This window comes from Salmo salar, chromosome ssa28 (assembly GCF_905237065.1).
Source record: "Salmo salar chromosome ssa28, Ssal_v3.1, whole genome shotgun sequence".
Taxonomy (NCBI): Eukaryota; Metazoa; Chordata; class Actinopteri; order Salmoniformes; family Salmonidae; genus Salmo; species Salmo salar.
In genome coordinates, this window is record NC_059469.1 from 10,667,711 (window position 1) to 10,694,530 (window position 26,820).

At 43.4% G+C, this 26,820-nt stretch overlaps 1 protein-coding gene across 1 annotated transcript in view; it reads left to right on the forward strand.

Moving 5' to 3' along the window:
- The window catches only part of spata20 (spermatogenesis associated 20), a 64,503-nt gene that overhangs the window by 25,013 nt on the left and 12,670 nt on the right, over positions 1 to 26,820 (forward strand). The window contains exons 12-14 of the mRNA XM_014179461.2: positions 6,393 to 6,601; positions 9,012 to 9,211; positions 9,820 to 9,900. Coding sequence (XP_014034936.1) covers positions 6,393 to 6,601; positions 9,012 to 9,211; positions 9,820 to 9,900 — 490 coding nt within the window. The remainder of the gene's footprint in view (positions 1 to 6,392; positions 6,602 to 9,011; positions 9,212 to 9,819; positions 9,901 to 26,820) is intronic.

Sequence of the window (26,820 nt, forward strand, 5' to 3'; positions counted from 1 at the left end):
GTTTTTTTGTATGCAAATGGACTCAAGCTTACAGACAATGTCAAATGTGATATAGCGAAGCACCGGAGTGAGTTGGGTGTGCAATTACGAAGGGACTTACCTGAAATTGACGACATAAACAACTGGATTCATTATTCATTTAACATTTTTACATTTAAGTCATTTAGCAGACGCTCTTATCCAGAACGACTTACAAATTGGTGCATTCACCTTATAATATCCAGTGGAACAACCACTTTACAATAGTGCATCTAATTCATGTCCTGCCTCCAGTCCACTTATCAATATCTGAACAAGAGAACCTCATCGAAATTGCAACAAGCAGTTCTGTGAAAATGTAATTTCATCAGAAGCCACTGGCAGATTTCTGGTACTTACTGATCGCGCTGTTAAGACACTGATGCCTTTTGCAACCACATACCTATGTGAGAGTGGATTCTCGGCCCTCACTAGCATGAACGTAACAGGCACAGACTGTGTGTGGAAAATGATTTAAGACTGAGACTCTCTCCAGTACAGCCCAACATTGCAGAGTTATGTGCATCCTTTCAAGCACACCCTTCTCATTAAACTATAGTGAGTTATTCACAATTTTCGATGAACAAATAAGGTTTTATATGTAAGATGCTTAAATAAAATTTTAATGATTGATTATTATCATTTGTGCCCTGGTCCTATAAGAGCTCTTTGTCACTTCCCACGAGCCGGGTTGTGACATGCTCACACTCTTATGTTTAATAAATGTGTCATATAGTGTGTGTATGGCAGGCTTACAATGGCAACAAAAAAACAAACATTTGAGAGTGCATTGACCCTGGTGCTAGAGGGGATAAGCAGCTGGAGGTTGAATGTTTGAAGGGGTACGGGATTATAAAAAGTTTGGGAACCACTGCACTAGAGCGGTGTAGTCGGGTATAGTTTCTGACATCACTATGCGCAGGATTGCTGAGAGGTGAGAGTCGGTAAGAGATGATCTGTGTCTTGACTTGTTATATTTCATCACTGAAAATGTTTGTTCACATACGTAGGTTGACCCAAACAGTACAAACTTCTGAGCATGACTCCTAATCTTTGGAAAGTTTTGTTTGTCGAGAGATGCATAGAACCTCGTCAGTGACATTGTTTTGAGTAGTTCTCCAATCACTGCATCAGACTGAAGATCGATAAGCTGAAGTTGCAGGTCAGTGGGAGCGTTATCCACATTGAAGGTGAAAGGAGAGGAAACCAACAGCATGTCATTTTCCAACACTTTGAAATCCTCAAAACGATGAGAAAACTCACCGTTCAAAGCATGCAGCAGCGATGTATACTTCTCCCACTGGTCATCTGATAGGGAACAGACTAGTAGTGTCAGAAGGTGGGTGAAATTGTTTGCTTCTACTTGGCGGGTCAGGAGGAGTAATTTTCCCTTGAAGGCTTTGACAAGGCTGTACATCTGATGTGCAAAAGGCCCTTCCCTTGTAGTTTGGAATTCAGTTCATTCATGAGGGCCCTGATGTCCACGGTGAAGGTAAAATGAGCCAACCATTCTTTATCTTGCAGTTGAGGGAAATCCACATTTTCCTTTTATTTGCAAAAATTCAGCAATCTCCAACTTCAGGTCCCACATCCTTTTAAGCACCTTCCCCAAACTCAACCATCTCACGTTTGTGTGGTAGGGAAGATCTGCGTGACCCGACTCTGTCTCTTCCAACAGTGAGACAAACTGCCTGTGGTTTAAAGATTTTGCTCTTATGAAGTTTACCGCTTTAATGACTGTATCCACAGCATGGCTAATTTTCAGAACACATTTACAGAGCACCTCCTGATGAATAATGCAATGCAGGAAAATCATTTTCTGATCTGGATTTATCTCAGCTATTTGATCTTGTATCCTTTTCAATGTTTTTCCCTGTCAAGTTTGGGGACCCATCAGCGGTCACACTGGATAACTTTTCAAAACTCAGTCACAGCTTTGCCACACACTTATTAACCTCCTCCAATAAATATTTCCCTGTGATTGTGCTCTTCATTGACGGCACTGAAGCAAACTCCTCTATAATTTCAAAGTCTGGGGTTATGCCTCGTAAGAATATCAACAACTGTGCAGTGTCATGTGCACCACTGCTCTCATCCAGGGCCAAGGAGAAACAGGTGAAATCCTTTACTTTGTCTTTCAACTGTTGTTCCATATTTTCTGCGATGTCCTCAAAACGCCATGTCACTGTTCGTCTTGACAGGGAAACATTTTAAAACAGGTCTTTCTTGTCGGGGAAAAGTATTGCTGCGGAGTCAATACATTTTTTAAAAATGAATTCGCCCTCGGCTTCTCTGCGTGCTTTGTCTGGAAGTGTCGGGACAAGTTGTAGTCTTTCAAGACAGTGACACTCTCTTTGCACACTAAGCACATAGCTTTCCCTGATGCCTCAATAAAGAAATATGTTGATGTCCCCTCTTGCTGGAACACCCTACATTCATTGTCTATTTTCATTTCCTTTGAAGTCTTTGAAAAACACATTTTTGCGCAATTTCTCGCTAGCTACTATTTGTAACTGTGACGTGTATGTCAGCCTGTCAGTCACTGTTTGTCCTCGTGCAGTTGTTATTTATACGTGCCTTCAAAATAAATGTCCCACAAGCGGTGGGAGTTAAATCATTACACAAAGGCGAGTATTCATTGGGCTTTTAATTTGAATAACATATACGTTTTTCAAAACTTTACTATCCAAATTCTTTATGTGATCTGAACATGATTCCGTGGGCCGTATTGAATCAGGCCGCATACAGCCCCCGGGCCGGCCTTTGAACATAATCAAACCGAATCGTTTCAAACTTAAATGTATCGTTCCAGTATCGTATCGGAGCCCATGTATCGAATCGTCTTGAAAGGGAAAGTTGCACGTCCCTACTAGTCATATTCCCATGCCATCTGCAGGTAGCAAGTTGTAGAATGCTTATCTGGGCCTTTTCTCTCTCCGAGACTAGGCTGGGCCTAGCTATATCTCTTGACATGCCAGGTACACACAGGACAAACTAAATTGGCTGAAGGGTTGGCTAGGACGGTATAGAATTGGGTAATAGACCAAGAGGTGTTGTGGTGCTGTACTGCCTCACAGTATGATGCAGTTGTTACTAGGGAGAGAACTAGCCGGGAGGAATACTGTGGTTTAGAACAAGTTTTGACAGAGGAATTTGTGCAACACTGGTTAAACTTTGGTCCTCCTATCATGTACCCCTAACATTGTACATTTTTGGTCTAGCCCTGCAAAAACACAAGCTGATTCAACTAATCAAGGGCTCTTTTCCTCTCTCCCGCTCTCTTTCTCCCACCATTCTCTCCTTTTCAGTTATTATTGAACCCAAATCCTCAACTTTGATGGCATTCCAGTATTTGTTAACATCCCACCCCAAACTCTATTTAATGAGTCAGATGGGAAATACATAATCAGAGCTTTTCTCCCTTGTGACTTTGCTCTGCGTTTGAATTGTCTGCTACTAGGACGGCACAATGACTGTCTGTGACCTAGAGAAGGGTCTCTTTGAGACCGGTAAATGCATTAAAGTAAATTCTCAGTTTGAAATCATAAAAAGAGTGTGTGGGGGCCTCCCAAGTGGCGCAGCGGTCTAAGGCACTGCATCGCAGAGCTTGATGCGTCATTACAGACCCGAGTTCGATCCCAGGCTGTGTGACAGCCAGCCGTGACAGGGAGACCCATGAGGCGACGCACAATTGGCCCAGCGTCGTTCATGTTAGGGGACGGTTTGGCCGGATGGGATTTCTTTGTCCCATCTCGCTCTAGCGATTCCTTGTGGCGGGGCGGACGCCTGCAACTGACTTCGGTCGCCAACTGGACAGTGTTTCCTCCGACACATTGATGTGGCTGGCTTCCGGGTTAAGCGAGCAGTGTGTCAAGAAAGGTCGTGTTTTGGAGGACTCATGGCTCTCGACCTTCGCCTCTCCCGAGTCTGTAAGGGAGTTGCAGCGATGGGACAAGACTGTAACTACCAATTGGGAGAAAAAGGGGTAAAACGTTTTTAAATAAATCGGTGTGTGTGTGTGCTCAAGTGAACCAAATACATACTCAGGGTCGTGTGTACGTGCGCCTGTGCATTTATGTGTGTGTGTGTGTGTGTGTGCGCATATTCGCTTGTTTGTAGTGTGTGTGTGTGTGTGTGTGTGTGTGTAAAGGCCTCTTCAGAGTCTGAAAGGTTTTCCATCTGATTGACTGGAGCTAGATCACGTGGGTTTCCAAACAGTTTTTCTGGCTGACAGGGGTGAGAGCAGAGACCCCCCCCCCCTCCACCTTTCTCCACATCACCCGTCTCCTTTTTCATTAATCCCTCTTGCTCTCTCTCATCCCATTAATTTCACCATCTCTCCATCGCCTTTTCCTCTATCTTCCTTACCTTCACACTTGGAGTAGATGACAGTCTGTTACCGGTGCATCCCAAATGGCTCTGGTCAAAAGTAGGTCACGACATAGAAAATGGTATGTAGCTGTGAGTCTCCTAACAGTTCCTCTCACCCCTCTCCTCAGCCTGGGAAGTCCTGTTAGGGGAAGTGTTAGCTGACCCATGGAAAGATGGATATGCCTTCTCCATCGCCCACCTCACCCCGCCACCGTCCCCAGACACAGGGCTATCTGCCCTCATGTCACCGTTTGTCCCCCACACTCACCTTCTCGGGGTGTCACCCTACGAGACAGGCTGGGAACCTAGGGGACACAGGGGCTGTGGGAGGAAGGTACTGGGGAGGTACTGGGGGTACGTGGTGGAGGGCAGGTGGGGGTGTTGGTGAGGGACTAACAGGAGCCTAGGAAATATAGTTCTGGAAGGGGGGTATAGTTTATATGAAGAGTTACTGAGGGTACTGGGGTTGAAAAACAAGATGGTAACAGCCAGTGTCAAAATGTCTTCTATTTGACTCACATAGACATTTGTTATACAGTTTATAATCAGTATTTCCATACAACTAGTATTTATAGTATAGTATTTATATATGATTTCTTGATTCTTACAGTGTATTCAGACCCCTTCACTTTTTTCATATTTTGTTACGTTGCAACCTTGTTATACAATTGTTTTTAAATAATTTTTCCTCAACAATCTACACACAATACCCCATAATCACAAAGCAAAAACAGGTTTTTAGAAATGTTTGCACGTTTATAAATTAAAAACCCCCCGGCAATATCACATTTACATAAGTATTCAGACCTTTACTCAGTACTTTGTTGAAGCACCTTTGACAGCGATTACAGCCTCGAGTCTTCTTGGGTATGACGCTACCAGCTTGGCACACCTGTATTTGGGGAGTTTCTCCAATTCTTATCTGCAGCTCCTCTCAAGCTCTGTCAGGTTGGATGGGGAGTGTTGCTGCACAGCTATTTTCAGGTCTCTCCAGAGATCACGATCTAGTCTGGGCTCTGGCTGGGCCACTCAAGGACATTCAGGGACTTGTCCCGAAGCCACTCCTGCATTGTCTTTGCTGTGTGCTTAGGGTCGTTGTCTTGTTGGAAGGTGAACCTTCACCCCAGTCTGAGGTCCCGAGCGCTCTGGAGCAGGTTTTCATCAATGATCTCTCTGTACTTTGTTCAGTTCATCTCCCTCAATCCTGACTAGTCTCCCAGTCCCTGCTGTTGAAATGCATCCCCACAGCATGATACTGCCGCCACCATGCTTCACCGTAGGGAGGGTGCCTGGTTTCCTCCAGATGTGACGTTTGGCATTCAGGCCAACGAGTTCAGTCTTGTTTTCATCAGACCTGAGAATCTTGTTTCTCATGGTCTGAGAGTCTTTTAGGTGCATATTGGCAAACTCCTGTCATGTGCCTTTTACTGAGGAGTGGCTTCCATCTGGCCACTCTACCATAAAGGCCTGATTGGTGAAGTGCAGAGATGGTTGTCCTTCTGGAAAGTTCTCCCATCCCTACAGGGGAACTCTTGAGCTCTGTCTGAGTGACCATCGTCACCTCCCTGACCAAGGCCCTTCTCCTCTGATTGCTCAGTTTGGCCAGGTGGCCAGCTCTAGGAAGAGTCTTGGTGGCTCCAAACTCCTTCCATTTAAGAATGATGGAGGCCAACTAATATAAACAGGTGTGTGCCTTTCCAAATCATGTCCAGTCATTTGAATTGACCACAGGTGGACTCCAATCAAGTTGTAGAAACAGGATGCACCTGAACTCAATTTTGAGTCTCATAGCAAAGGGTCTGAATATTTTATATAAATAATGTATTTCAGTAAAGAAAATAGATATATACATTTGCTAAAAATTATGTTATTGTGTGTAGATTGATGAGGAAAATATGAATTTAATTCATTTTAGAATAAGGCTGCAACGTAATAACATTTGGAAAAAGTCAAGGAGTCTGAATACTTTCCGAATGCACTGTATCTCTCCTTTTGTCTCTCAGCGTGTCACCCATTGCTGGTTTCCTGGATGACTATGCGTATGTCATCTGTGGTCTGCTGGACCTGTACGAGGCCACGCTGCAACCAGAGTGGCTCCGCTGGGGGGAGGAGCTACAGGACCGACAGGACCTCCTCTTCTGGGACGCAGAGGGAGGGGGCTACTACTGCAGCGACCCCACAGATCCCACCGTACTGCTACGACTCAAACAGGGTCAGTTTCTTTCTCAATAATGTTGTGTAGAAAAGTAATGAAGAATGGCTCTTCAATATCACTTTAACTGTGATTTATCAATACCCACTCAATATGTCATGTTTGCCACGAGACTGGTGTTTTTCTGTCCTGGAGAAAAAAATACATGTTTGTGTAAGAGGGCCAGGTTTTATATTCTAAATGGCACAGCTCCAATCTCCAGTAATTGTACACACACAACTTTATTTTCGTAACATTTATGGACTTTTTGTTTTTTAAATTTGTATTTATTTATTTTTAGAATTTCTTTGGGGGGGTTACTTTTTACCCTTTTTTTCCCCCTCCCCAATTTCGTGATATCCAATTGGTAGTTAGTCTTGTCCCATCGCTGCAACTCCTGTACGGACTCAGGAGAGACGAAGGTCGAGAGCCATGCGTACTCCGAAACACGACCCTGCCAAACCTCACTGCTTCTTGACACACTTCTCTCTTAACCCGGAAGCCGGCCTCACCAATGTGTCCGGGGCAACACCGTACAACTGGCGACGGAAGTCAACGTGCATGCGCCCGGCCCGCCGCAAGGAGTCGCTAGAGCATGATAGGACAAGGACATCCCAGTTGGCCAAACCCTCCCCTAACCCGGATGACGCTGGGCCAATTGTGCATCACTTTAAGCTTAAAATAGCATTTGAACTAATTCAGGACATGAAAAAGTCCTGACTTTTCAAAGAAATTCTGGTTTTCCTACCTTTTCAGGATATTCAGGTGAATTGTTAGGACATTGAGGTACGGTAGGAAACACAAGTGCACATTCATACAAGCAGACAGACAGACAGGCAGACAATAGCACAAACACTAGCACAAACAAACAAACCACCTTGCCTCTTGGCTGATGTCGCTGTGCAAATGGCTCTGACAAGACATACCAAGGTAGAGAAAAAAAGTGAAATAGAAAGATAAAAAAGATGATAATTATTTTTGTTTTAGCCTGTTGACAGATTAAAACTGACTTGTGTTTGGTGTGCCTGTGTGTGTGCGACTCCACATTTGTATGCATGTGTGTCATGTGCATGTGTGTGGTGCCTGTGTGTGTGATTAGACCAGACGTGCGAGGCCTTTTCTCATCTCTGAGGATTGACGGGACCATTATGTTGCTCGCAATGTGTTGAATTCAGCACCATTAGTAATGCTGTGTGTGTGTGTGTGTGTGTGTGTGTGTGTGTGTGTGTGTGTGTGTGTGTGTGTGTGTGTGTGTGTGTGTGTGTGTGTGTGTGTGTGTTTCTGTCACAGAAAGATGGATTGCTCTACAGTCCAGTGCCACTGTGTATTTTACATTCTGACCCAAAGCTGTTTGTGTCTCACCCCGTTCCACCACTCTTTGCTGTGTGTGTGTTTCATCTCAATCCACTGTTCCGTGTGTGTATGATTTCTGCCATGGGGCTCAGGGTGAGGAGAGATATGAAAAACGATTTAGTGAACCCTATGTGGTTATGCATGACTGTGTGTGCATAGGCCTCCTGCCTTGGGGATCACAGTATGAAATTAAATGTATAAAATTATTTAGTGGACTATAGCCTCTCGCATGTGCACGTGTGTGTGTGTTTGTCAGAAGCCATCTCCTATCTGTCTGAATCAAAAGCGGATGGCTTGTGTGAGTCATCACCATCACCCATCATCCCCCCCCCACACACACAGACAGACATTCACACAGACTCATGTGTTGGTAGACTGCTGAGAGGTAGCTGTGTAGCGTGAGATCAGAGGTCATGAGAAGTAAGGCAAGGGACCTCATGATACGATATTATCATGAAACTTAGGTGCCGATCCGATATGTATTGCGATTCTATTCTGTGATTTTATTGCGATTCGATGTTTCAAAACGAGCCACGAGAAAACTAGTTTTGATCAGTCATGGAAATAAAAGTGCTGAAAACATTGGCTCCATATTTAAAAAGAAGTTGGAAAACAAGCTGGTGCTGGTACAGCAAACTACCGCAAAAATAATATTGCAATATTGTTGATACGATGTATCATAATAATATCCTGATTTGTAACTATCAATTAAAGAACAGCGCTGGGATCTCATTGGCCACCAAAAGGAGATAAACACCAATCACTTAACAGGACTGAGTCATGAGGTCACCTGTCAGTCATTTCATGTCAACACACACGTCACATCTGACTCACATTGATGCACATACATACGCACACACACATACAGGCACACTCGGGCATAATCAGAACAAATGTTTTACCCAGCAAACGTATGTAGATGAGCTTTTTCTCTTACTGCAGGAGTCATTTGTCAAAGATATTTCATTTGAAAAAGTTGAAGTTTGCTCTGAGTCTGAATCAATAACAGTACACACTTTTTGATCTTTCACTAAACATATGAAATGAGTGTCTTTTTATGTCTCTCTGTTTCTCTCAGACCAGGATGGTGCTGAGCCCAGTGCGAACTCTGTGTCTGCCTTGAACCTACTGCGTCTGTCCCACTACACTGGTCGTAAGGACTGGTCACAGCGGTCACAACAGCTACTGGCTGCCTTTTCTGACCGGCTGACCAGAGTCCCCATAGCCCTGCCAGAGATGGTCAGGGGCCTGATGGCTAACCACTACACACTCAAACAGGTAACACAAATTGTACGGTCCACACAAACTCAAAGTTGTATAGTTTGGAGTGGAACAAACTAAACTTTTATCATACGACTGGATATTTGTGCTAAAAAAGGAGATGAAAAAACATGTAGCGAGAGAAAGAAAAAAGGCAAGAACATTGGAAGTGTTCTGTCCATCATATTTCACCTGCGGAGGAGAAGTCACCGAGGGGGCGGAGATAACAAGCTCTCTGTGTGTGTGTGTGTATGTGTGTGTATAAGTCAGATAGGGGGCGGATGATAACAAGCTAGGGATCAGACAAGGTTAGCCGAGCCCAGAACACACCTTCTCCTCTCTCGTTACTGCTACAACCACCACTCTGACCTCTAGCTCTACCTCTCTCTGGATCCTTCTCTCCTTTTCTCTCTTTTTCTCTTTCTCTCTCTTCTAATCCTCTCTGTCCTATACCTCTTTATTGCTCGGTCGCTCAGTCTTTCTCTGTCTTAGCAACTTTTCTTCATCATTCATTAATTCCTTCTCCCTTTAATGTTCCCTCCCTCCCTCCCTCCCTCCCTCCCTCCCTCCCTCCCTCCCTCCCTCCCTCCCTCCCTCCCTCCCTCCCTCCCTCCCTCCCTCTCTAGATAGTAATCTGTGGCCAGAGGGATGCACCGGACACCTCCAGTCTGCTAGCAACAGTCAACTCTCTGTTCCTTCCACACAAGGTAAGAATTAAGGGCTCAATCCATTATTAGGCTGTTTTTAGTAGAAGTCCACCAGTACAGTACATCCTGACCAACCTCTCATAATTAGCTATTACTAGTTAGTTGTTTCTTACTGACACTCCACGTTGTGCATAGGAAAAGCCCTTAGCCGTGGTATATTTTCCATATACTACACCCCCTTGGGCTTTATTGCTTATTTAAATTATTTTGGAGTTATTTTGGAGTGACACATCCTCTTGTCCTAAAGTTTGTCTCATAATGAGTGTTACAGCAATCATACCAAAAGGTCAGGTTGTCAAATTCATCTCTCACACACACACACACACACACACACACACTTTCATACTCACACACAGTCTCAAACACACACACACACACACACACACACACAGCAGGGCTGGTTGTGACAGTGCCTGGGGTGTTGGCTAACCTCGTGTTGTTTAAATGTCAGGCACAGTGGCCTCGCTGTATCGCGAGTGATTATTAAGGCCTAAATGAATCCTAATGAAACTACTGATTTAGAGAACGACCGATATTGGTTTTTCACATCCGATACCAATTTTTGGAGGTCAAAGAGATCGATATGTTATGCCAATAATAAATATAATTCAATTTGAACATTTTGAGACATTTTCCCAGCGACAACCATGTATGCACTAACAAATACATTATACAACCATACAATCAATTTGACTTTGTTTTTAAAAATGTAACTACATAACAACATAATGTTAATAATTTATTTGAATGGTCAATCTCTTCATAAACTGGGTAAATCAAGATGGTATAGGCCTACTCACAATACAGGTGAATTCACATTCAATAGGAGTGTATTCATCCATTGAGGTATTGAGATCGTTTTGGCTGATTCCAGTGGTCTTTGGGGCTGCAGATGACAATCTGTTTCCCTTTCATTTGGGACCATGTTAGGCCTACTGATCAACAACATTTTCATATAAGTAGTCTATTGTTTTCTTTTAGAAAAAATATGCACTGTCTCCTGTCTCTACTCGCGCAGCCAGACAGTTGGGCTTGGGCGTTTCGTCTCGGCAAGTGAAAAACAATCAGCTTTGAAATTAGCATATTTTGCGTTATGGTTTGCTATCGCAAATAATGTTCTAGAGTAACGTTAGTGAACTGATGTTAGCTTCAAAGCTACATGTACATTCTGTATTTATTTTTTTATTGGCGGAGTAATCTAATCAATTACATTTGTGTCGATTTAGCTAAAATAGGCCGATCACATCTTTAAAAAAAAAAGATGAGACTAGTTGATTTGCAGCCAGCAGTGACGTAAAAATATTTTTAAGTACTACTTAAGTAGTTTTTTTTGCGGTATCTGTACTTTATTTTACTATTTATATTTTTGACTACTTTTACTTCTACATTCCTTAAGAAAATATTGTACTTTTTACTCCATACATTTTCCTTGACACCCAAAAGTACTCGTTACATTTTGAATGCTTCGCAGGACAGGAAAATGGTCTAATTCATGCACTTATCAACAGAACATCCCTGGTCATCCCTACTGCCTCTGATCTGGCGGACTCACTAAACACAAATGCTTTGTTTGTAAAGGATGTCTGAATGTTGGAGTGGGCCCGTGGCTTTCCGTAAACGAAAAAAACAAGAAAATGGTGCCATCTGGCTTGCTTAATATAAGGAATTTGAAATGATTTATACTTTTACTTTTGATACAAGTTATCTTTACTTTGCCTCAAGTATGACAGTTGGGTACTTTTTCCACCACTGGCAGCCAGCCACCATTAGGCTACTGTGTAGCTGTAGGCCTATTTCTAAAATAGGCCTAGTTGTTTCATTGTGTGAATAGTTTTTTCAGCAACCCTCCTTTTGTAAAATGGATACTTCTGGATTTTGGCAGTGAGGCCCTTTATCTACTTCCCAAGAGTCAAATTAACTTGTGGATATAATTTTACGTGTGGATACCATACATCTCTGCGTGCATGTTTGAAAGAAGTTCCTAACTAGCGCATTTGCTAACTAGCATTAGTGCAGTGCCTGTAAGTCCCTCCAGTCATTGCGCTAAGGGTAGTTAGCATTGTCTCGTGAAACTACCTTTAACTTCCTTCATACTGGACCCAGATACAAAAAAATGGTAATCACCAGTTCACTTGACTCTGGGGAAGAAAATAAAGGGCCTCATTGCCAAAGTCCAGAAGTATCCCTTTAATGTATCAATTGCCCGTTACATAGCCTTATCATTTTATATCCAGTGCTTGACTTGAGCAGGAGGTCACCGGAGCTGAGTAGCCTACCAGCACCTCACATTTTCTACTGAGCTCATGTTCCTCATATAGAATATTAGCTCAAAAGTATTGTGGAGCTCTTGCACATATAAACAGTAGCCTACCAGTCCCAAAAATGAATAGGCTACCAGCACCTATTTCAGTCCTCCTAACTTTATTCATTTCATGTCATTATGAGTTTTATCAATTTCTTTGTTGTCTTTTCTTTTGTTCGCATGTTCGCATGTCGGGTTTCTGAGAGAGATGCATGGAACAATTCCAATGCCTATAATGGCAAATAGAGAAACGTTTCATCTCCTTTCTTTGCCCGGCAAAAATTTGGCCTTAGGTCTGTATAAACACATTACATGTAATTTCTAGCCTTTTACATTTTATATGACTGGAAACATCAGCAGAATCTTTTTAATACTACAGAAAATACAGGGTATAGCCTACCACTGACAGTCCACGCACTGCCACTGACAGGTCTGTGGGTTCGTTGTGTGAATGAATAAATGAATGAATTTGTTATCACATCACACCAGTGTTATCACATCACACCATAGCTACACATCGCTCTCACCATTCAAACTTCCACGACAGTTCATTGCCAACACTGTGGCCTATTTTATATCTGTTCGGCAAGCAAGTGGATCGATCGATGCTTCGCTCCTCGAATAGTTCTAGGTTTCAAACTATAGTACCAGTCCAAAGTTTTGACATAACTATTCATTCAATGGTTTTTCTTCTTTTTTTTTTACTATTTTCTGCATTGTAGAAATAATAGTGAAGACAAACTATGAAATAACACACATGGAATCATGAAGTAACCAAAAAAGTGTTAAATAAATCAAAATATATTTTATATTCTTCAAAGTAGTCACCCTTTGCCTTGATGACAGCTTTGCACACTCTTGGCATTCTCTCAACCAGCTTCATGAGGTAGTCACCTGGAATGCCTTTCAATTAACAGGTGTGCCATGTTAAAAGTTAATTTGAGTAATTTCTTTCCTCCTTAATGTGTTTGAGCCAATCCATTGTGTTGTGACAAGGTAGGGGTGTTATACAGAAGATAGCCCTATTTGATAAAATACCAATTCCATATTATGGCAAGAAGCCAAGAAAAATGACAGTCCATCATACTTTTAAGACATAAGTCAGTCAATCTGTAAAATTTCAAGAACTTTGAAAGTTTCTTAAAGTGCACAAAAACCATCAAGCGCTATGATGAAACTGGCTCTCATGAGGACCGCCACAGGAAAGGAAGACCCAGAGTTACCTCTTTTGCAGAGGTTAAGTTCATTAGAGTTAACTGCACCTCAGATTGCAGCCCAAATAAATGCTTCACAGAGTTCAATTAACAGACACATCTCAACATCAACTGTTCAGGGGAGACTGCGTGAATCAGGCCTTCATGGTCGAATTGTTGCAAAGAAACCACTACTTAAGGATACCAATGAGAAGAAGAGACTTGCTTAGGCCAAGAAGCAATGGACATTAGATCGCTGGAAATCAGTCCTTTGGTCTGATGAGTCCAAATTTGAGATTTTTGGTTCCAACCGCCGTGTCTTTGGTGAGACGCAGAGTAGGTGAACGGATGATCTCTGCGTGTGTGGTTCCCACTGTGAAGAATGGAGGAGGAGGTGTGATGTTGTGGGGGTGCATTTCTGGTGACACTGTCTGTGATTTATTTAGAATTCAAGGCACACTTAACCAGCATGGCTACCACAGCACTCTGCAGCGATACGCCATCCCATCGGGTTTGCGCTTAGTGGGACTATCATTTGTTTTTCAACAGGACAATGACCCAACACACCTCCAGGCTGTGTAAGGGTTATTTGACCTAGAAGGAGAGTGCTGCATCCGATGACCTGGCCTCCACTATCACCTGACCTCAACCCTATTGAGATGGTTTGGGATGAGTTGGACCGCAGAGTGAAGGAAAAGCAGCCAACAGGTGCTCAGCACATGTGGGAACTCCTTTAAGACTGTTGGAAAAGCATTCCAGGTGAAGCTGGTTGAGAGAATGCCAAGAGTGTGCAAAGCTGTCATCAAGGCAAAGGGTGACTACTTTGAAGAATCTCAAGTATAAAATATATTTTGACTTGTTTAACACTTTTTTCCCCGTATGTGTTATTTCATAGTTTTGATGTCTTCACTATTGCTCTACAATGTAGAAAATAGTACAAATAAAGAAAAACCCTTGAATGAGTAGGTGTGTCCAAGTTTTGGACTGGTACTGTATATTGCTGTTCATTGTCTATATATAGCATAGGCTACCTGTTGAAGAGAGCGGTGAGTTGCCAGAGGATATGCATCAATTACAAGAAGGGAGCAGTGAAATATTCGCCAGAGTTTAGGCTACCCTTATCAATAAGTGATTTCACAGATTAAAATGTAGGTCTGGTGCCAACGTTACCACCCATTGGTTCACAAAAATGTGTCAACAGCAGATAGAATATGGACAGGCTGTGTGCATGTGTTTCTATTCTCTAATGGTTGTCAATTTCATCGTCATATACAGTAGCCTAGGCCTATATCACAGCTGTCTCCATATCTCCCTTAACTTTCCTTGTCAATTTATATGATGGGCTACATTGATTTGGCGTCATCCTATAGTGTAGACCAGTTGTTGATATCCTATTGAAAGGATTTGAAGCTAAGACGAGGTTTTTAATACGTTTTTTTTTTTGAGAGAGAGAGAAAGGAGAAATGTGATTTGAGTAAGATGCGCTGCAGGCGGCTTTGATTAATGGGTCCTTTTAGGTGGGTGGGTGTGCATGTATGAGTTTGCTAATTATCTCTGTCCATTCAGAAAGTTTCCTAAAATAAGTCGAGCCTGTCTGGACTTCATCTCTTTAATCAGGTAGAAAGAAAACTGTAGGCAGCAAGCGTCATGATGGTCGGCATGTGCAATTGAGGAATGATGACAGGTGCCAGTTTTGTATTTCCTCTCTTATTTAATGGGGAGCAAAAAATGAAACAGAATTCATCCTGTAGGATGATTATCCTAATATTTTCAGTAGCGTATTATTATATTATTATTACGGCGTCCTCTCTAGACACTTTTTAACAACATACCCTATTGCCACTGAGAAAGACCGCGGCAGCCTATACTTTGCGAGTGGCTGACCACTGACACTTATGCACACCAACACACACACACACACTCAATACAATTCTATTGTCTTAATTGTGGGGTAGTCTGCTGCTGTTTAGCAGTCATTTGTTTGGAAAGAAAATGCTATAATGCTAATTTATTTAACATTTAAACATGTAACTTGGTGGTATCTCAGTTCAATGGGGTAATGGGAACATGTAGGAGATCACAGCATAGAGATAGACAATAAGGATTACCACCAGGACCAGTAATAACCAGTACAAATTAACATGTAGAGAGAATCTCTGCAGCGCTGGATAAGCCGTGAGTAGAATAATGCCGCACAAGAGAAGAGAGAGAATATAAAAGGAGACCGCTGGGATCCATATTCAAATGCACTAGAAGTTCTGGGAGAGGGCCATTTCAACTCTAGCTAAGAGGGTTAGGGATAGCGTGGGACCTCGTGATGTTTCTGGGGCTTAAAATGGAGAGCAAAGAAAGAGGGATAGAAAATAGAAACACTTGTTTGGGCCGATATCATCTTGAATGGAAGGAGAGATGTTCTCATTTTAACAAGCCTGTATTGAGAGAAAGAAGGAAAGAAAGAAAGAGGGTACCACAGACATGCATCTCCAGGTGCAGACAAAACAGAAACCCAATAGCAGTACCCTTGGACACACACACACACCGCAGGAGAGAGAGCCTTGGGTGGGCAGAGAGCTTATAATCTAACAGTGGTTCCCAACCGTTTTCTGAATTTTGCTCTGGCCCAGGGTTCCCCTGAAGTACCTCCTCATGTGCCAGTAGGCCTATGGTCTCATGAGTCTTCTCAAGTACCCCCTATGGATAGGCCAAGTACCCCAGGGGTCCTAGTACCCCTGGTTGCGAACCACTGATTTAATACACTAAAGGCCCCCTGAGAACAATATCGCCCCCTAGAGGGAGAACTACTGTTCCCATAACATCTGATAGGAGAGAGGGAGGAGAGGAAGGGAGGGAGAGAGAGAAGGGGGGAGAGGGGAAAAGCGGTTGAAAAAGAGTGAGGATAAGGTGGAGGTGAAAGGGAGAAGAGAGAGTGAAGGACAGATGGGAGAAAGAGAAGAGAGCGAAGGAAAGATGAGGCAATAAAATAACAAGGGAAGTGTTCTCCACGACACATTAGGCAGAGGGAGAGAAGATGTAGTTTCATTCAATCCTAATCATGAAGTAATCTGCCGGTCAGGGCTGAGGCAAGGCAGGGTTAATTGAGGGGAATGAGCTGTGTACAGTTTGATGCATTTTAACACAAGCGCACATACTTTGTTTATTCCATTTATATTCATTGCTATAGTCTAGAGCCCTCAAACTCAACTCTGGATCTCGAAGCTTGTTCCACAGTGTTTTTTCATTGTTTTAAACCTGGGACACCAGGTGGGTGCAATGAATTATCAGGTAGAATAGAAAACCAGCAGGCTCCGGACCTCGTAGCGTAAGAGTTGAATATCCCTGCCCTAGAGTTTAGATGCTCCCCTAACCCCCCCATATCAATTAATGCTTCAGACAGTGATGTGTAAAATCGGCCTTGATTGTAATTGCTGTGTGCTAAATGTTGGTAGATGTTCTATTAAAGGCCAATATGGGTTGATTATCAGGGTTGCTGGTTGTGCCTAACCTTTTTCTCACATGGGTTTTTACGACGGTTACAAGTAAACACACATCACCTTTTAACAAGTCCCCGATCTCTGTTACACACGCCCTTTCGCACTGGATCTCTTTCCTTTTCTCGCTCTTTCTTCTTCTTCTATAAATCACCTTCCTTTTCACACCCTCTCTCTCATTCACTTGCTCTTTCTATCATAGGGGAATAGGGATTAGCAGTATTTTCCACTAGTGCCGGCTGTCGGCTATACAGCCCATTACCGAGTCTTTTTCAGCCGGGTACTTTCTCCACTTAAATTGACTAGGCTATTCAGATAAAAGGTCTGCTGAGCCCGCTCCTGCTAGAATGCTGGAATATGCATATCGTTCAATCTTGGTAGGACAGGCGCCTGTCAGTCACAAAGTGAGCGATGACAGGGAAACACTGATGGTTTGACCGTCTGCTGTCAGTCCCGCCTCCCGGTACCTGGATGTGTGTGAGCGCTGTGGTTGCAGTCGAATTCCTGCACTGAGGAAGAGCGCATGAATTTGCACGTCCCATATGTGTTACTTATGAGTTGAAATCCACATAGCCTATTGTTTTCTGGCACATTCATTTATTTTATTTCACGCGCAGGGCCCGACATTAACGATGGCTCGCTGGCCCGGGGCCACTAAAAACATGTTGGGCCAGTGGATCTCGTCAGTCACTGGCCCAAGAGGGCCAGTAACTTTTCAGCGCCTTTTTGCATTCCAGTTCAACATTTACCTGCTCTGTCGCAGTCTACCATTGAAGACTACACGCGTAAATGTCATGCTATTTGTATTTGAGAAATCTGATTGGCTGTTCATTCAAGCACCACCACGCAACTTCTCGAGCAGTACTGATGTCTCACTGAGCTTATTTATGTTAAGGAAAGTGATTTGCAAAAGTTAACCTCCAATAGTGAACATACTAGCAATATGCTAGCTACTGTTGATAGTCTGCAAAAAGAAAGCTTAAAAAATACCCTGGGCATTCCTCTTGGCTAGCCTACTGTAACCATGTCATTTCTCTTTTGGTATATTTTTGGTTTGGGCTAGGCCCTTTAGTTCCAATGAAGGCAAATCTTAACAGCACACTACAGCATATAATGTCATTCTAGACGATTCTGTGCTTCTAACTTTGTGGCAACGGTTTGGAGAAGGCCCTTTCCTGTTTCAGCATGACAATGCCCCCGTGCACAAAGCGAGGTCCATACAGAAATGGTTTGTTGAGATTGGTATGGTAAAACTTTACTGTCCTGCACAGAGCCCTGACCTCAACCCCATCAAACACCTTGAGGATGTATTGGAACGGCGACTGCGAGCCAGGCCTAAGCGCCCAACATAAGTGCCGAACCTCACTAATGTTCTTGTGGATGAATGGAAGCATTTACCCGCAGTAATGCTCCAACATCTAGTGGAAAGCCTTCCCAGAAGAGTGGAGGCTGTTATTGCAGCAAAGGGGGAACCAACTCCATGTTAATGCCCATGATTTTGTAATGAGATGTTAAATGAGCAGGTGTCCACATTCTTTTAGTCATGTAGTGTACATACTTTAGAAACAAAAATTAATACAATGCAATTCTAAAGAGTAATGACTTGCATTGTTAAATTATATTCCACAGATTTTGAATACATAACATAATAACCAAATGTAGCCTTTTTAATAGACCCTGATGACCCCAGGTTAGCATGCTTTCTCTCTGCATTTAAAAACTACACCATGTCCGGGCAAGTAGAAATTATGTTCAGGCCAATACATTTTTGGCCAACTGGCCCGACCGAGCCAGTGAGAAACAAAGTTAACGTTGGACCTTGGCGTGTTTCATATGCAGCCCCAGAGTGGTGGCACATAGGCTATTTAATGTGCTTTGATTGACGAACAGCAAGCTTGACTAGTTTATAAAAGGTGTCGAACTGACTGAATAAAGTAAATCTCATATATCCTTGACATTCATAAATCATACAACGTAGTTGTTCATATAAGTAAATCAGTCAATTGAAATACAGTGCCTTTGGAAAGTATTCAGACCTCTTGACTTTTTCCACATTTTGTTACTTTACAGCCTTATTCTAAAATGGATAAAATAAGAAATTGTCCTCACCAATCTACACAAAATACCCCCATAATGACAAAGTGAAAAGGTGTTTAATTTTTTTTTTAAATTAAAAATATAAAAACAGATACATAAATAAGTTAAGTATTCATACCTTTTGCTATGAGACTCGAAATTGACCTCCAGTGCATCCTGTTTCCATTGATCATCCTTGAGATGTTTCTACAACTTCATTGGAGTACACCTGTGATAAATTCAAATGATTGGACATGATTTGGAAAGGCACACACCTGTCTATATAAGGTCCCACAGTTCACAGTGCATGTCAGAGCAAAAGCCAAGCCATGAGGTCGAAGGAATTGTTCATAGAGCTCCGAGAGAGGATTGTGTTAAGGCACAGATCTGGGAAATGGTACCAAAAAATGTCTGCATTATTGAAGGTCCCCAAGAACACAATAGCCTCCATCATTCTTAAATGGAAGAAGTTTGGAACCAAGACTCCTCCTAAAGCTGGCCGCCCGGCCAAGCTGAACAATCGGGGGTGACCAAGAACCCTATGGTCACTCTGACAGAGTTCTAGAGTTCCTCTGTGGAGATGGAGAACCTTCCAGAAGCACAACCATCTCTGCAGCATTTCACCAATCAGGCCTTTATGGTAGAGTGGCCAGATTGAAGCCACTCCTCAGTAAAAGGCACATGACAGCCCGCTTGGAGTTTGCCAAAAGGCACCTAACGGACTCTCAGACCATGAGAAACAAGATTCTCTGGTCTGATGAAACCAAGATTGGCATTCATGCCAAAGAGTTCAAACGTCACATCTGGAGGAAACCTGGCACCCTCCCTATGGTGGCGGCAGCGTCATGCTGTGGGGATGTTTTTCAGCAGCAGGGACTGGGAGACTAGTCAGGATCAAGGCAAAGATGAACGGAGCAAAGTACAGAGAGATCCTTGATGAAAACCTGCTCCAGAGCGCTCAGGACCTCAGACTGGGGCGAACGTTCATCTTCCAACAGGACAACGACCCTAAGCACACAGCCAAGACAACGCAGGAGGGGCTTCTGGACAAGTCTCTGAATGTCCTTGAGTGGCCCAGCCAGAGCCCGGACTTGAACCCGATCGAACATCTCTCAAGAGATCTGAAAATAGCTGCACAGCAACGCTCCCCTTCCGACCTGACAGAGCTTGAGAGGATCTGCAGAGAAGAATGGGAGAAACTCCACAAATACAGATGTGCCAAGCTTGTAGCTTCATACCCAAGAAGACTTGATTCTGTAATCGCTGCCAAAGGTGATTCAACAAAGTACTGAGTAAAGGGTCTGACTACTTATGTAATTGTGATATTTCAATTTTTTTTTAATTATTCTAATAAATTAGAAGAATAATCTAAAAACCTGTTTTTGCTTTGTCATATGGGGTATTGTGTGTCGATTGATGAGGGTAAAAAACTATAATTAATTTTATATTAAGTCTAACTTAACAAAATGTGTAAAAAGTCAAGGGATCTGAATACTTTCCGAATGCACTGTACTTTTATAAGGCCCTAATCTATGGAGTTTACATGACTGGGAATACAGAAATGCATCTGTTGGTCACAGATTCCTTTAAAAAAAAAAGTAGGGGCGTGGATCAGAAACCAGTCAGTATCTGGTGTGACCACCATTTGCCTTGTGCAGTGTGACGCATCTCCTTTGCGTAAAGTTGATCAGGTTGTTGATTGTGGAATGTTGTCCCGTTCCTCTTCAATGGCTGTGTGAATTTGTTAGATATTGTTGGGAACTGGAACACGCTGTTCACGTCGATCCAGAGCATCCCAAACATGCTCAATGGGTGTCATGTCTGGTGAGTATGGCACATTCGCAGCATCCGTGAATTGTGTACAGATGCTTGCAACATGGGGCCGTGCATTATCATGCTGAAACATGAGGTGATGGCGGGGGATGAATGGCTCGACAATGGGCCTCCAGGATCTCGTCATTCATATCTCTGTGCATTCAAATTGCCATCGATAAAGTGCAATTGTGTTCGTTGTTCGTAGCTACCCATACCATAACCCCACCGCCATCACGGGGTACTCTGTTCACAAACCGCTCGCTCACCTAACACCATACAAGCTGTCTGCCATCTGCCCGGTGCAGTTAAAACCAAATTAATCTGAGAAGAACACACTTCTCCAGCGTGTTAGTGGAGGTGAGCATTTGCCCACTGAAGTCAGTTACGACACCAAACTGCAGTCAGGTCAAGACCCTGGTGAGGACAGCGAGCATGCAGATGAGCTTCCCTGAGACAGTTTGTGCAGAAATTCTTCAGTTGTGCAAACCCACAGTTTCATCAGCTGTCCGGGTAGCTGGGCTCAGACAATCCCGCAGGTGAAGAAGCCGGATGTGGAGGCCCTGGGCTGGCGTTGTTCACACGTGGTCTGCGGTTGGACATACTGCCAAATTCTCTAAAACGACGTTGGCGGCGGCTTTTGGTAATTGAATGTTAATTTATCTATCTGGCAACAGCTCTGGTGGACATTGCTGCAGTCAGCATGCCAATTGCACGCTCCCTCAGCTTGAGACATCTGCAGTGTCTTGAGTCAAGTATTCACCACATTTGTTATGGCAAACCTAAATACGTTCAGGAGTAAACATTTGCTTAAGTCACATAAGTGGCATAGACTCACTCTGTAAAAACTGAGGATGGATAAACAGCATTGTAGTTACTCCACAATACTGACCTAAATGACCGAGTGAAAAGAAGAAAGTCTGTACAGAATAAAAAATATGCCAATCATGCATCCTGTTTGCAATAAGACACTAAAGTAATACTGCAAAATATGTGGAAAAGAAATGTACTTTTTTGTCCTGAATATAAAGCATTATGTTTGGGGAAAATCCAACATCACTGAGTACCACTCGTCATATTTTCAAGCAGGGTGGTGGCTGCGTCATGTTATGGACATGCTCATCATCAGCAAGGACTAGGGAGTTTTGTTTGTATAAAAAAAGAGCTGAGAACAGGCACAATCCTAGAGGAAAATCTGCTTTTCAACAGACACTGGGAGACAAATTTGACCTTTTAGAAGGACAATAACCTTAAACCCAAGGCCATATATACACAAGTTACTTACCAAGACGACATTGAAGGTTCCTGAGTGGCCCATTTACAGTTTTGACTTAAATACGCTTGAAAAACTCTGGCACGACTTGAAAATGACTGTCTAATAGTGGTGCAACGGATCACAAAACTCATGGTTCGGATCACGCTTTTGAGTCACGGATCGGATCAGCAAAAAAAAGGGAGACAAATATAACTTTGCTTTCCATTTATTACTAAAAGAACACTTAAAGCAAGAAACTTTTCAATGTTTAAATAAAATATTAAAATAAAATATTCAATGCTCAATTGTTAAATTAAAGTGCAATATGAGGCATGATACCTTCTTCCTTTGAACAATAGTGAATGAAAAAATAGCCTGTGTCCACATCATCAAACAAAAGTACAAAAAGAAAGAAAGCAAAGCAGACCTGAGCTTATAAATTACAATTATTTTTCAAAAAGATGAGGATGTCTACATTGTCTGGGGAGAGGGTAGACTTATTTTCAGTCACTTTGTCCCCTGCCGTGGAGAACACCCTCTCGCTAGGAACTGAAGTGCCAGGCACAGCCAGGTAGCATCTTGTCATCATGGCAATGTGAGGGTATTTACGCTCATTGCTTTTCCACCATGCCAGTTGATCATCATCCATTGGAATGCCGCTTGCTGCCTTGTAGGACGCCAACTCCTCTTTGATGGTATTTGCAAACGTCTTGCCTGTGTCCTTGCTCGCAAAGGTCTCCCCGAAAAGCTCCTTCATGGCTTAATTATTTTGAGGAGATGCCTCTGATTCTGCTCCTGTCGGCTCTGTGGCTTGACCCTGCAGAAAGAAATGACTTGATCTATTCAACTAATTATTTATTTTCATATTTCATAGAACTATAATTGTGGCAATAACATTTAATAAAAGCCATTATTATTCCAAGTAAAAAATGGATGATTCTAATAGCAATAGCATTGACTAAGATTAGACTGCAGTATATTTATTATTTAAGTAATTCACTCTTATTTTTTCTTTTCTTTTACCTCTTCAGTGACCACAATCTCAGCGTTGAGATCACTGTATGTCCTCCGGTGTAGGTCAGGGTCTAGGTGAGACAGGGACTTAGACCTTGGATCCAGTGCAGTAGATCTATGAAGGTAGTCCTGTACATTAGGGGGGTATCTAGGGTTCAGGTCCTCTCTAATGGCAGCCTTCACATCTCTAGTGATGGTGCTGTCTTCCTCACTTGGGGCCATGGATTGTAGGATCCTTGTTTTCAGAGGTAGGATTCAGAGGTAGGATCATGGACACAGACGGTGCAGTTTCAGTGCTCAGATTGTAACCGTTTTGAGGGGTTTGAGCACCTGGAGAACCTCCTCTGCCACTTTCACGTCATCATGAGACAAGGTGACGATGTCTTTGTTTTTTTCAGGGTTTTGTCTGTCAGTGCAGAGTATACAGCTGCCTGCTGCTCAAGATAGCTCTCCAACGTGTCATAAGTGGAGTTCCATCTTGTTGTGACATGGTGTATGAGCTTGTGGGTCAGTAGCTGTAACATTTCCTGCTTGGTGTTAAGCACATGAGTGGCTGTTGTGCTCCGGTGGAAAAAAGAAACCACCTTCCTGATCCTCCCAAGGAGGCGGTCCATCTGGTTCACTGAGATTCCCCTTTGGGATGCTAAATTGATCACATGTGCAAAGCAAGCTATCTGTGGCCCCAGTCCAGCCTATATCACTGCATTTACTTGATTCTTGGCATTATCTGTGGTGGTTGGGATATTGCTATTGGGCCTCTCTAGCTTCCACTCTGCTTACTGCTCTTAGCAGTACCTGCGCCAGATTTGTGCCTCTCATAGAGGGGGCATGTCTGTAGCACCGGACATCACATCTCCCACTCCTCTGTGGTGTAGTGAGCAGTCAGTCACGTTGCTTTCTGTTACCCTGGAGGACCACTCCTCTGTGGTGTGGTGTAGTGAACAGTCACAGTCACGTAGCTTCCTGTTACCCTGGAGGTCCACTCCTCTGTGGTGTAGTGAGCAGTCACAGTCACGTAGCTTTCCGTTGCCCTGGAGGTCCACCCGTCTGTGGTGAGGGCAACAGAGGATGCCTTGGATAATTCGTCGACAATTTTTATATTTACCTGCTCATAAAGATCTGACACGATCTTCATACTGAAGTGGGTGCGCCAGGGGATTTCGTAGTGTGGCTCAAGCACTTTCACCATATTTTGAAACCCTTTGTTTTCCACAACAGAGTATGGCCTCATGTCTGCAGAGATAAACATCCCAATAGATTTGGTGATGGCTTTAGCCAGGTCTGATTCTGCAGCAAAAGGCTGCTTAAATGCCGCGGTGAGAAGTTGTCTCTTGGCTGAGTTGGCTCCCGTCACTGACACACCAGGGTGATGACGCTTTAAATGTGTTGCCACGCTCCATGTATTTCCATGATCATACGGCTTTCTTGTGGCACAATGCCTACACACCGTAATGGTGTTGTCCACCACCCTTCTTCCGTCATCATATTTGACAGGGAAGCCAACATGCTCCAATACATGAGACTTAAATGAAGCGGGAGGCTTTCCCAGTCTTCAGTTCTTTTTTTCTTCTTTGCTTTTTGCAACGCGAGCATCCAGGATTGATTCGTTGGGATTCAACATGCCCCCTTCACGTGAACAGTACACACAACTGCTTTTTTTTTTTTTAAATGATCAAATCATCCTTCAGGCTTCAGAGTAAAACGCAGCACGCATCTGTCTTGTCTTTATCTTTTCACTGCAACTCTGCATCGAGGTTTAGGGAATTATTACTTTAAAAAGTAACAGCGGCAGAAAAACTGTTTCTAACTATGATGGTTCAACTTTGCAATTGATCTGCGGTTCACATGCGTGCCGAACCGTGGGGAGTGATCCATACGGATCAGCTACGGTCCGGTACACCACTACTGTCTAACAATGATGAACAACCAACTTGACAGAGCTTTAAGAGTATAAAAAAGAATAATGGGCAAATACATGTATTGACTCGGGGGGGGGTTGAATATTTACTTAATCAAGATTAGATAAATATTCAACCCCTTGAGTCAATACATGTTAGAATCACCTTTGGCAGCGATTACAGCTGTGTCTTTTTGGGTACGTCTCTAAGAGATTTGTACACCTGGATTGTACAATATTTGCCCATGTATTATTTTTTATACTCTTAAAGCTCTGTCAAGTTGGTTGTTCATCATTGTTAGACGGTAGTGGTGTAACGGACCGTAGTTGATCCGTACGGATCACCCCCCCACGGTTCGACACGCACGTGAACTGCAGATCAATTGCCGAGTTGAACCAAAGTGGTGTTGACAGTGAAGTAGTCAAATGCTGCTGTCTGTGTAGCAAAGCCCATGTTTAACACCTGCTTCATTCTTCAATCATACCTGGATTGTAGATAGCTGAAAAAATGCCTCTTAAAAGAAAGCTTGAAGCCTAAAGGCCCAGACAGTCGAAATTAAGTTTTCCCTGTTTTTTCTATAATATTGTACGACAGCTGATGAAACTAACACTGTACAAGTGTGAACACATTTGATCAGTGTTATTTCCTGATAGTTGCTGGTTGAAAATACAATCTAGCATTAGAATGTACCAGAGGCCACCAAAATCGAGCATGTTCAGCAAAACATACATTTGAACACCTCCCAGCCCGGGGGAGCCTGGCTGGCTACTTTGTCTTGTGGAAAACATCTCAGTTAGACTGTATGTACCTCCACTTTAAACTATACCTTTTCTAGGAAGACTGTCTGCACTAGTACTGTCTGCAGTACACCATTAGACCCAGAGAAGAGCATGAGAAAGGTTACTCTAGGTCGTTTCCTAGGGAGTGTACTAAGTAGTGCAGCAGGGAGGGATTCGGGTATGTGGAGGGGTTGTTAGGGCCCTTAAATGTCTGTGGCAGGTGTTGAAGGGGCCCTTGGAGTACTTGTATTTGGGAGGGTTGTTGGGGGTGGTATTTCGGCGTGTCTGGGGGTTCCTTTCAGGTGATTTGGGAAGGAGGGAAACGGGTAAGAAAGGACAAGAGCGGAAAGGGGAATGGAGAGATAAAAGACGAGAAGGCAAAATAAGGAGAGGACTCAGGAGAGTTAATGGAAAGAGAGGGATGAGAAGAGGACAGAGGTGTGTGTGGCCTCTAACAGCCAGGCCTTTAGAATGGTCTGTAATAAATGCTGGAGACAAATTACTTCTCTAACAACACCTCTGAGACACCAACTGAGTGAGGGGGAGGGAGGGAAGGCGGGGGAGAGATGAAGGGGGGAATTAGTAAGATGGAGGGGTGGAAGGGATGGGGGAAAGAGGGAGCAGGAGAGCTGAGAGAGGAGAGAGGAGCACTGGTAACAACCCTGCTGTCGACACAGAGGATTACAGCAGATTTAACCAGCATAGCACAGTATGCCACCTTACACACTACTGATCTATCACTACTGCTTCTCTCTCTTTTACCAACTCCCTTCACTTATTCCCGCTTTTCTCTCATTCGGTCTTCTCCCTTACATTCTCTCCTCCTTTTTCTCTTATCCTCTATCCTCCCTTCCCTCTTCCCCTCATGTCTTTTTCTGAGCTGTAGGTGTTCTCGGAGCTACCCAGCATGCAACAGCTTGACTCGTCCCCCACCTGCTCTCCTCCCTTCTTTCCTCTCCTCCTCCTGTCGTCCAGTTCTGTCGGGGGTTCTCATCGCCCACTCTGAGAGAGTGCGTGTGTGTGTTAGCCATTGTATTGCACTCTGTTAATCGCCTGCTGAGCCTATCGACCAGTCAGAGGCCAGACCATAGTTTGATTGACAG